Source organism: Cygnus atratus, chromosome 11, assembly GCF_013377495.2.
Source record: "Cygnus atratus isolate AKBS03 ecotype Queensland, Australia chromosome 11, CAtr_DNAZoo_HiC_assembly, whole genome shotgun sequence".
Taxonomy (NCBI): Eukaryota; Metazoa; Chordata; class Aves; order Anseriformes; family Anatidae; genus Cygnus; species Cygnus atratus.
This window is the reverse complement of record NC_066372.1, coordinates 13,500,498-13,512,854: the sequence shown is the minus strand read 5'-3', so window position 1 is coordinate 13,512,854 and position 12,357 is coordinate 13,500,498. Positions and strand designations below refer to the sequence as shown.

At 43.2% G+C, this 12,357-nt stretch overlaps 1 protein-coding gene across 1 annotated transcript; it reads left to right on the top strand.

Annotated features, from left to right (window-relative positions):
- Window positions 1-3,113: 3,113 nt before the first annotated feature.
- Window positions 3,114-11,335, top strand: MINAR1 (membrane integral NOTCH2 associated receptor 1). The gene is made up of 3 exons (XM_035554853.1): window positions 3,114-5,411; window positions 6,945-7,199; window positions 11,138-11,335. Exons 1-3 carry the CDS (start codon window positions 3,114-3,116, stop codon window positions 11,333-11,335), a joined length of 2,751 nt encoding a protein of 916 aa, XP_035410746.1.
- Window positions 11,336-12,357: the final 1,022 nt, after the last annotated feature.

The window sequence follows — 12,357 nt, the reverse complement described above, 5'->3', positions numbered from 1 at the left end:
CACACCAGAAAGGTGTTTGTGAGCAGCCAAGGGACGAAGAGGAAATTATACCAGCTCCTAGATATCTTGCTTTTCCTCAAGGCCTGCATCTAATCTTGCAACCTGCCTTTTCAATTCCCACCTCCCATAGCTGAGCCTCAGTTGAGCAAATTGGCCAAATTTCTCCCTCTACAGGCTCAGCTCTCTCCCAGTGACCCTTGTCTCAAAGCCTCTGTCACCCCCTGTCCCCTCTCTGCTTTACAGCTGACTGCCACCTCCCAGGCTTGGCTCTGGGAAAGAAGGAGACAAACAAACTGGTCCCAGCCTGAGCTAGACCAGGTCTGGCAGAGCAGCCCCATGTAGGATCCGTGCTTCAGCACCGCTGCCTTATGGCTTGGCTGTGGGTTGGAGTCCCCAAACCAAGGCTCCTTGTTGGTACTGATGCAGCTAAGCAAAAGCAATATGAGGTGTGGGGGTATGTGGGGCTTCCTCTGAACCTACTGAAGATGTCAGCACGCAGCACCTTTGAAAATCAGGCTGACCCAAGTTTTACCAAGTCATAGGATTTGGAAACCTGAATGGAAGTTTGCAGTACTGTAAGAATGGCTTCATGCAAAATAGAAGAATTCAAGAAATACTACCCAGGTTACCCTCACTGGGATGAGAGAGCACAGAAGAAGTGTTGGGAAAGGAAGGGAAAAAAATGGGTTGTCAGTTTTAAGAAGTATTTTATTGCAAACTGACTAGTGGTGTATTTTAGCAGGACTGTGAGCGGGGAGAAAGCAGGGCTCTGGCAGGTCAGTGCAGGCAGAGCAGGGTGTGTGCCAGGCTGTGAACATGCATATCCAGGTGCAGGTTTTGTGAGAAGCTGTGAAGTTACAAAAGGGAGGAGATATTTGCTGTTGCTTGTATTCAGCACGGAGGTGACAAAAAGACAGATTTCCACTCCTGCCGCAAATGGCAGATTTATAACGTGCTGAAAATTGAGTTGCAGAGCCAGTCCCCTTGCAGCTGGGACTGTCTCCTGCAAGCCCCACATTTGAAGTTTACTCTGGGAGTGCTTGGTGGCTTTGGTGGCAGGTAGAGCAGCTTGGACCCAGTCAGGGTGCTTCATTTCCTGATGGTGACATGTCAGAGAGATGCAAAGGCAGGCTGATAGAGAGGCTGTGCCTCCAAGCACACTCAGTTGATAAAGAGAGAAGGGATACAACCATCCTCCTCCAGCTTTTAGCATTACTTTCTGCAGCCAGGCACTGAGCAATATAACATTTCTGCTCTCTTGTCAGTTAGCAGAAAAGCTTTGCTGCTGTGCATGATACAGGAGCTTTAAAAGCAAACATGCATGCTACGGAGGAGCTGGAAAATCCCTGTAGTCATTGGTTTTTGAGAGCGGTGTTTACAATCACAGGAATACATTCATGCTGCTGCTCAACTTCTGATCAGAGGCAGCAGAAAGATGTTTCTTAAATAAACAGCCAAGTCTGCATGGAGATCTCCTTCAGATTCGTACAGGCAACTTGTTTTTCTTTTTTTCTCTCTGGAAGCTGCTGCTGTGGCGTTTGCTATGAAAGCTGATGTACGGCAGCTTCTGACACTGCTGGTGATCAGCAGCGTAATGTGGGGTCAGGATGAAAGGCTACAAGAGAGGGAGGAGTTGTTCAGGGTTCCTGGGACCATGCTCAGGAGTCCCGATGTTTTTGGGTGGGAATCGGCTTTTTTAAGGAGTAATAAGAAATCTTGCAAGCCTGACTTGTGCTTTGCCACTCAGGTAGATATTCTGCTCTTGATGCAGATGGAGAGACTCGCTCCTGGGGTCATTGCAGGGTGGGAGTGAATGGGGGGAGGCACCATAGCTCTTTGGGAAAGGAGAAATATTCTTGTCATTCCTGTCAGTAAGAATAACAAAGCGTCCAAACATAGGAACTGCAGCATCCCATGATCTGTCTAGTTTTGTAAACTGCCTCTCCTAGTAGCCAGCAGCAGACACCGACAAGAATATTCACTACAGGCAGATGAAAAATAACCTGCATCCCATCAGCAGCCTTTCTTAATCTATAATAGCTAGAGGTTGGCTTCCACTCTGAAAGCGGGGTTTTACATCCTTCCCAAGATGTTTGCTCATGTTACCTGTGCTTGCCTGAGCTATTCTTATTACCCATATAAATGTGCAGCCTTTGCTCTCCACCTCTGCCCTGGCTCTTCAGACCGGTGAATGAAGCTGCACTGCCTGGGTTTCTTTGGGAGCCCATTACTGAAGAGGATGTACTCCGTCCTTGATATTTCTCAGTCTTCACATGCTCCCTGATTGGCAGACAGTCCTCTAACATCTGCTGGATTTGTTTCAAGATTCAGTGGCATATTTTATTTTTTAACTCTTTCGGCTCTTTTCTATCATTTCTTTTTGTACTTTATTTCTGAAATGGGGCTAAAAAATTTTCAGATGTGGCTGGGCAGCACTTCCATCCCTGAATTGTAAAGTCAGGAAAAGGTATTTCTGCAAAGTGTATCACACTATCTAGAAGAAATAATATAGAATAGAGAGTAATGTTTTTAAAAAAGCATGATGCTCAGATAACTTCTAGCAGATAACTTCTAACTTTCTTACTGTCAGAAAATATGAGCATTTTGCAGTCAATATGGAAACAGCTGGAGTTGTCATGGTGTGGTAGATCATCTCTGGTTACAGAACAGGAGTAGAATTATTGCCAAACAACTTGACACGTCTGCACTTTCATAAGTTGATTAGATATTCTGTGAAAGCCCACTAGCAAGCAGGCTGTGGTGTTGTATCTGCCATGAGTTCAGCCCCTGCAAAGCTTCTGCTGTTTATTCACTTGCTCACTTTGGCAGATAGTGACACAAATGGGCTTCCTTGGATGAAATCCTGATCCCATTTAAGTATTATTGACTTCATTGATGCTAGGATTACAGCCATGGAGTTTGGAAACAAGAGGATGGGTTATACAACCAAGCCCCTGACTGCATGGGCAGGGAGGCAGGTCCAGTCTGTGGCTGAATTACAAGATTCTGAACATTATCTATGGGTGACTTACAATCTTTTTTTGTTTGCTGTTGTGTGTTGCTGTAGAAGTGGAGCACAGTTTCCAGGATAAACAACAAAATACGCTTGAGCTATGGAGTCCAACCAGGAAACCTCACTCTTCCTGGTGAAGATCTTGGAGGAGCTGGACACAAAGCAGAACACCGTTTCTTACCAGGATCTCTGCAAGTCACTCTGTGCAAGGTTTGATTTGTCCCAGTTGGCCAAACTCAGAAGTGTGCTGTTTTACACTGCTTGCCTGGATCCTAATTTCCCAGCGACTTTGTTCAAAGACAAAATGAGATGCACTGTAAACAATCAGCAATCAAAGAAAATCATGGTTGCAGCAGATATAGTAACAATATTCAACCTCATACAAATGAATGGGGGAGTGGCCAAGGAGAAGCTTCCAGTTGCAAGGCAGAAAGTGAAGAAGAAAGAGTCCTTCGAGTCCTGCAGATCCGACACGGAAATCTGCAACGTGGCAGACTGCGTGCCCAATTGCGAGCTGAATGACCAGGACTTTAACCAGGGCTTTCCGGTCAGAAGGTCTTCAAAATGCAGGAAGATGGACTGCAAAGACTGCCAACAGTTCGTTCCCTCATCAGAACCCAACTTTTTGCTTGGGGTCAATAAGGAGATGAAGGGCCGGGCTGCCTCTCTGGACAGGCTGCAGGCACTGGCATCTTACTCCATCGCCACGTCTCCGCCATGCGAGATGCAGAGTACATACTTCCCCATGAACATTGAAAACGAATCTATTTCAGACCAGGACTCCTTGCCAATAAGCGCAGGTCTGAAAGAAACCTTCATTTCAAATGATGAGCCGTTTGTGATGCAGTCGTGCATCCAGAAAAGGAATATATTCAAAGAAGATTTTCATAATCTGATTACGATATCTCCCAACTTAATACCGCCCAACAAAAAGCCAGAAGTTGGACACAGAGAGCCTCAGAACAGGAAAGAAAGCTCTAAGCAGGCTTTCTTCAACCACAGCTTTGAAATGCCATACAGCAGCCAGTACTTGAATCCAGTTTATTCTCCTATACCAGACAAAAGACGAGCGAAGCATGAAAGCCTAGATGATCTTCAAGCTTCAACGTATTTTGGCCCAACTACTATTCTTGGGCCCCAGGACAACAAAAAGTGGACAGGAAAACCAACCAAACAAACTGCCTGGCCAGCTAAAAGCTGGAGCTTAAATACTGAGGAGGTACCTGACTTCGAACGATCATTTTTTAATAGGAAGCAGTCAGAAGAGAAGACGCGCTACCAGAGTTCGAACAACCCATCTCCAAACTTTCCTTCAGCTGACAGGCATCAGTCCTACCTAAATGCAAAAGATCAGCAACCAATTATGCAGACAAATTATGCTGTGAAACAAAATGGGCATAAACCCAAGGAAATTCCTTCCATTCTAGATGTGGAAAAACATGAGCTGGTCAAAAAGTTTAAGGACAAAAGCATTAATTGTACTTCTGTTCAGATCTTAAGCATTGACAGGACCACAAGTGTTGGGACACAAACGGAGCAACAGGTCCTGGACCACAAAAAATGCAAGGATATGTGTGCACCAGGCCAAGCCAAGTATGGAGAACGGCACTCCCTTAAGCACTCGGATGATGACTCTGAAATTGTGAGTGATGATATCAGTGACATTTTCCGGTTTTTGGATGACATGAGTATCAGTGGGTCCACGGGAGTGATGCAGTCTTCGTGCTACAACAGCACTGGTTCCCTGTCTCAGGTGCATAAATCAGACTGTGACAGCTCACCTGAGCATAATTTGACTAAAATCTCCAATGGGAGTGCCTGCAACAAATTAGAAAAAGTGGTCCGGGCAGATGTCAGTAACACGGACGATGAACTGAAAACAAGTGTCTGCAAATTGGTTTTGAGGATTGGTGAAATAGAGAAGAAACTGGAGTCTCTCTCAGGCGTCCGTGAAGAAATCTCTCAAGTCCTGGGAAAATTAAGCAAGCTGGATCAAAAAATTCAGCAGCCAGAGAAGGTCAGTGTACAAATAGATCTTAATTCACTGACAAGCGAGGCCGCGTCAGATGAAAGTAACTCCCCGCAGATATTTCAGTGCCACAACACTCCTCATGGAGGCAAGCTGGAGAATAATCCAGAATGGTGCTGTTCAGACGCCAGTGGAAGTAACAGCGAAAGTCTTCGAGTAAAAGCCTTAAAAAAAAGTTTATTTACTAGGAGGTCATCAAGATCATTAACAGAGGAAAATAGTGCAACTGAATCCAAAATAGCAAGTATTTCAAACTCTCCCCGAGACTGGAGAGCTATTACTTATAGCAACCAAGTTGGCATTACAGAAGAGGAGATGAAAGAGAGAGATGGAGGAGAAAATAAAGACTGGCACAGGAAATCTAAAGAGGTAATTTCAACCTTAACTCACATAATAAGCACTTGAAAATAACCTAGTTATGAATGTCTTCTGCCGTCGTCACAAGCCTTGGGGTATGACAATGCTTTGCCCCGCCATATTATGCCTGTCTTTATTGTTATCATAATTGAGTGATTTTGTACCTATATATTCTTGCTTGGCAGCTGCAATATGGTCAAGTTGTTCCTAAAAGCATTTTGCTCTTTTGAAAAGGGAGGGGGGTAATTTAGGTGAAATCTTCGAAAGAGGATGATGTTCTTCATCATCGGGGCGATATAACGGAGGCTGGGTAATTAACTTGGTGAAAAGAGCGTGAGGAAAATTGTTACAGTCTGAAATTCTCCAGAGGTTGGTTTAGAAGGGATATTTTGAAATTGCATTGTGATGGCTTTTATCAGAGAGTACATGCATATTTAAAAGGCAACAAAGTAGATTTGTGGATTCAAATCCCTCAAGAAAAAAATCCTTCTGTGTGCACCATGAGATGCAAACTGTAGTCATATTTTCTTTGTCTGACTTTCATGGTCATTGACATGCATCTTAAACCCTCCATGGTGGAAATGCAGCATAGCTGCCCTCTTGGTTTGGTCAGCCAGAAAAAACTCTGCCCAAATCCCTCCCAGCAGCTGCCCACTGCTGTTTTTGCAGATTGCATCCTTATCGTGGCTGTCCTTGCACTGGGCTCTGGTTGCTGCTTGGTTAAAAGTGTGCATGCTGAGGGCTATTGTTTCTGTTTTGTGGAAGTGGAGCCCACTGGAGAGGGTTGGGGACCCTTCAGCCTCCCGGTCTGTCAGGAACACGTGGTGGGCATGCTGTGCTTCCTTAGGAGGGGGATCAAGGGCAAAGAATGATTGAGGAGGGAGAAGATGAGGTTTGATGGGGGTAAGTGCAATTGGATTGAATGAGAAACCATAAACTATGGTTTATTAGCAGGTTGCAGATGGGGAAAGGGTTTACCTTTATCAAGCCCAAACCCTGGCATTTCTGTACATTGGTCTGCCCAGGATGAAGTAAAGACTTTGAAGGTCGCTTCCTCACTCCTGTGGTAGACCATGGCTGATGCTAGATTGGTAGCATGGATGATGTGGTGCCAAGGGGGTAGCACCTGGAGGCTCCCCCCACAACTTCATCCTGTTGAGATTTGATCTGGAAACACAAATTTTGAAGCTTGTATGGGGCTCTGAGCTTTACCAGATCAGGTAGGCATTTCTGAATGTTCGGGGCTGTTTTCAGAATAGTTTTATAACCCGTAAACAATACAAAACCTAAATTTCCTCTTCTGCATCAGCTTTGTGATCATGTTATGGAGACTCGTCTGTAAAATACCTCTTTGATCTGGTTGTGAGAAGAGGGTGGGCAAACAGATTAAGTCCACCATCCAAAAACTTTGTTCTAGCTGATACTTCTCTTATCTTGGCTTAAGCAGTATCATATAGTGAGTCTGAAAGGAATATCTTTGTCCTTTGTGTTTAACCCCCTCATAGTCCTGTTTCTTCTCTCAAATTCTTTTGAACCCTATTGCAGGCAGACAGGCAATACGAAATCCCACAGCCACATAGACTCTCTAAACAGCCAAAAGATGCTTTCTTGATTGAACAAGTCTTTAGTCCTCATCCCTACCCTGCATCACTCAAGTCACACATGAAGAGCAACCCGCTCTACACAGACATGAGGCTGACGGAGCTGGCTGAAGTGAAACGCGCCCAGCCGTCATGGACCATAGAGGAATACACGAGGAATTCGGGGGATAAAGGCAAGATTGCAGCATTGGATCTACAAGTGAGTCCCATTTGTTTAATTTGAATGGCTTGTTTGTGAATGGATGTTACCAGAAAATGAATTTAATAAGGGAGTTGGATAGCTCAGGAAGGAGCTATGCAGTGTTGAGCCTCTAATCTTGCTGATCCCTATCCATCCTGGCTAAGGACAAAGAAAAATGCGGATGTTTGATTGCTGAGTGATGATCCTTGACAGGTTGGTGCTTCCACTTTGTTCTGTAATGGAGAGATGTCTGCTAAGCCATCACACTGTTGTTAACTCTAAAGAAGAGGCTAGGGATAAAGGGATGGACAAAAGGGGGAGGTGAAACTGGTCCCTAATTGCAGTAAGGTGGTGGTGCAGAATCTGGCATTGCTGCTTTTTCTTTTATCCTTGTTCTCTCTGAATTGTTCACAGAGAATTTAAGTGTTAACACTTTTTCCATTTTGCTAGGAACATGAAACAAAATATTTGTAGAAGACATTCAATACCATCACTCTTTTTGAAATACTCCGCTGTTTGAAGCTCTGAAGTGGCTGTTGGAAACTACAGTCATGTGAAGGGCAGATCAGTTAATGGTGGGTCTTGTTCATATTTTAGTTCAGCTTGGAAATGTGCCTTTGAGGTAGATCTCCCAATGGTCTCTGCTTGGGAGAGTGATCTCTGAGAGTGGAAACTGAGTTTGTTTGTTTGAAACTACACCACATGTTGTGTTCCCTGAGTAAACAATGCATTCCCAACCACTAATAGGCCAGACCAGATCTAGTCCAGATCTATATCCTCCCCTTTAAAGGCAAAAGGGGAGACCCTGCGTCTTCACCATTTCTCTACTGATTTGTTCCTACCAGATTGCACAGCTTGGCAATGCAGACATAGCCTACATAGGTATATAACCTAAAAAGAATAACCAGGCTCTTCTTCCCGGTTAGTCTGATAAACACAAAACATCTTCTAGGAAGGAAGATCTCTGAGCCTAAAGGGGAAACATAAAGAACGTCATCCAAAATGTGTAAAGACCAAACAGCTGTTGCAGTATTGGGTCGTGAAACACAAAAAGCATCACATAATGAAATCAGCCCTTGATACACAAATCATGGTGTATCGCCTGTATACATTTATATAGCAGCATGCAGAGCCAGCGGAGGGGACCGGTGCTGCCCTCAGATGTCTTGGGCTGGAATTTGCTTGTGCAGGAATTTGTGCAGACTGCATTAACCTCCAGGCGCAGCTCATGCAAACGTCCTTGACCTCACCAGCCTCTGCTCCTTGCTGTGCTAAAGCGTACCTGGAAAGAAACCAAGTAGCACAGGGACCAGGCTGCATCTTGCCTCAGCTGCCTGCTGCTGTTTGGGATTTAAAAGCATCAGAGGGGTTACTAAATTCCTATCCCTGGCATTGCAGACCATATGCTGGAGTAGGAATAGACTGAAAGAAGTTCCTCTGCAGTAGGCAGCCACAAAGCATCCCTTACCTGCTGTGCGGAGGCAACAGGGGAGGTGATATTTGGAAGCACAGCTCCCCTGGGGGAAGTGTTCTCCATCTGGTCCTTGTAGGACCGTTTTCTTCCATGTAAGCAGCTCTGCATCACTGTGAGCAAACCAGAGAAAGCAGCTTATTGCCATCATTTATCTTTAGGATAAAGGTGATAAAACTTTACGGGTTTGATTCTCTCCCTGCGAAAGGACTGTCAGAATTGCATCTACTCTGCAAAACCCATGTCTAGACTTTATAATAGAGCTTACTGACAAACTTAAAAAATAGACACAGACTGATGAGTGGGTTTTTTCCTAGTGATTAAGTTTATTAGAACTGAAAGTAAATACATTATGCTTTAATGAACATTCCTACGTCTGGCAATGAAATGGGAAAGGAAGCTGATTAACAGTAATGGGCCTTTTTAATAATGCATCTTCCTTCTGAAGTAGTTAAAAGGTCAATATCAAGGCAGAGAGGTCCAAAACTATAATTTCCTTGAAGCATAGCTGTCTTTTATTTTTTTTTGTGTGTGTGTGTGTGTGTGTGTGTTTTTAACCTTGGTTTGCTCATTTAAAATTTCTCCCAGGCTTCTTTTAAAGCAGAAACTGCAAAAAACTACAGTCAGGCCAAAGCTTGTCCCAGCACAGGGTCTGTTTAAGATCTCATCGCTTTGCCCTGTGTATGATGAGACTCTGGGATGAAGCATTCAGTCAGGCTATTCTTTTCTGATGCCCTTAGAGATGAGGTTGCTATTTTATTTCTGGTTCTCTCTTCAAAAGGTTGGAATAGGTCATTCACAGATCGAATGGTACACTCTCAAGACTCAGCTTGATGGTCTCTGCTTCAGAGTACAGGCACTGTCATAGAGATCTCCATTAATTGATCATAAAACTGTTGCTTAATTTTAATTGTTTGTTTCTGGGGCAGCTATAAAACCACTTCTTGTAGTAGTTCTATACATAATGCAAATAGTGCTGACAGGCAAAGCAAGGTTTCAGCTGGTAGCTCATGGCCACAAAATCTGAATTAGCCAATTAAAGGCTTACCCAAATCCCTCTCAAGTCTGCTGGAGTTTCTTTGTGCTGCATCCAGTGAGCTTTGGATCAAACCCATTGCAAGCACAAAAAAAGTGTGTTGGTATTCTCACCGGAACGTTTCTATATGGGATCTTTTTCAGTTGTTAAAGAATTGGCCTTTTGGAGCCTCAGACACAGCAGACAGCTTCAAGGAAAACCTGCCATTTTTCAAACATTTTTTTCTCCTCTTCTTCACATTTTTGCTTTATTTCTTTCTTCTGGTAAGTGTGATATAGTGTCTAGTGTTGGGTTTTCCCTTTTTCCCCCCATTTTACCTTAGAGACAGGATGAAAGGAAAAAACAAGCAAGGTGGAAATCCAAAGCATGAAGAGATTGAAAATTCTAAGGAAGAAAAAAAGACAAAAAGAAAAAAAAACTATATGAAATGCAACATTCAAATGAAGGCACTGATAGAGTCCCCCAGGTTGCCTTTCATTTTGTGCCCAATTCAGATTTCAGATTTCCTTTTTTTTTTTTTCTCCACCCAGAGAGAATCAGATCAGACTTTGACAATGAGCAGAGTATAGCTTCTGTGGAAAAATAGTTTGTGGCCTTGGGGTTAAATGATCTCACCTGTAGAGATGGTCTGGAGACGGTGTAATATGGAGTAGAAAATCTTGTCCTACGTGTACAGATCCTCCTCTTGCCTCAAAAACTGAGAGCACGTCTTGCTGAGTGCATGGGTCTTTCCCTAGCTGCTGTCCCTCATTCCTGTGTGGTTTTTGGTGTGAAGAAACAGGTTGGCTCTTGAAAGACAAGAGAACTTGTGAGATCTTAACATCACCTGTGGCACGTATGAGGTATATGTACCTCAATGCCACATGCAAGAGTAAATGCTGCAGCACTCTCTGCCATGTGTAGTGACCTCTTCCATGGGCAGAAGGGAGGATGTAGCAGAAGACGAAGTTGTACCAGGAGGATAAGGAGACCTGCCTTTGCAGGCAAGTCAAGGTAGCAAAATTAGGGTTAGCTTTGTAAAATGTAGTTCATAAGGAGTGTGTGTTAAGAACCTTTCTCACCAGCTGGGCTTTAATAATTTAAAAAGCAGTAACAGACTGGTAGTTGCTGACATCTCTGCTGTCTAGCAGATAAAAGAGATCTTATTTAAATGCCACCAAGGATGACGAAGTTTCTGGCAAATCAGAAGTATGTCAGGGATTTTGAAGTAGAATTAAACTGTTGCGGGAGTTTATTTTTTGCAGTGTTTTATTGCCACTTTCATCAGCCTTATGGAACTGGGACCTGGAGAAATGGAGTTGAAGGGATGTGAGCAGCAGCAATAACCCACTTTATCTTGACAGCAGAACCAGATGCAGCTGAGAGGCCTCCAGACACACCTGCTTTATTTACTTATTTTATTAATAACAGATCCCAGGCAATTAACAACTGTTTCCTTTTAATTTTTAGACTCAAGAATCTTTAAACCCAAACAACTTAGAATACTGGATGGAAGACATTTATACTCCTGGCTATGATTCCTTATTAAAACGCAAAGAAGCCGAGTTCAGAAGAGCAAAGGTTTGCAAGATAGCTGCCCTAATAGCAGCGGCAGCTTGTACAGTTATTCTGGTCATTGTAGTTCCCATTTGTACAATGAAATCCTGAATACGTGGACAGACTCGTGACTCCCAGCTGTGCGCATCTCAGATAGCTCATTCTGTGTTTCAAGCGCCCGATGGCAAAACCGTAAGGAATTTGCTAAGGAAGAATGTTCTGAGGATATCCTGGTGGAGATTGCTGTAAATGTAGACAGAACACAAAACGACGAGAGAAACATTTTTTTTCGAGAAGTATTATTTTAAATAACAGAGCATGTGGCGGAGTTGATGGGAACTCGGTTCGATTTTTATGCATTTTTAAAAGTGCAATATTTTTTTTCCTAAAGAAACAATATAATGTTTTACAGAATCAGAGACTGACAAGAATCCAGGCAAAAGAGGAAGGTTGTCTGAGCTATGTTGCATTTACTGGAGGTGTGAGTACCTGGAGGTAGCACTGTATAGAAGGGAATGTTCTATATGCATTACATCGGGGAGCTAAGAACGTCTTAAAGCTCTCTACAATGTAGAAAACTCTGAATGTATTGTATTTATTTATAGCATTTATGTATTTCATGATCATTTGATTGAAAGCAGACTGTGTAGCCATGAACAGAGTTCATTCCTATGTTCAGATTAAAAAGGGCTTTTTATATTTGGTCTTGCCCTAAGACCCACTCTATCATCACTGAGTACTTAGATAAGTGCAATGTGCTGCAGACCAAAAAGATTATGTTTTAAAGCAATCAAAAGAGGTTTTAGTTGCTTCTGTTGAATAACGTTTGCATAGAGCTGGCAAACATGCCTTGCCAAAAGGGTATTCTTTACCTCTGCAGACAGTGAAACTGTCTCAATTTCACTCCTGCCAGCAAGCAAAACTGGCAAATCCAAGCAACACTCAGTTAAAGTTCTCATAAATGTAATCTGAACAGTTATAATTTTGTCACAAAGTCTTTGTGCCTTTTTTTAGACTGTAGATGAAACAGAACTGTTTAATTTTGCTATTTTGAGCCCATAACATAAATCACAACATAATGGGTACTAATGGAGGTTCTCTTCCCGCAAGCCTTCTATACAGTTCAGATTGCT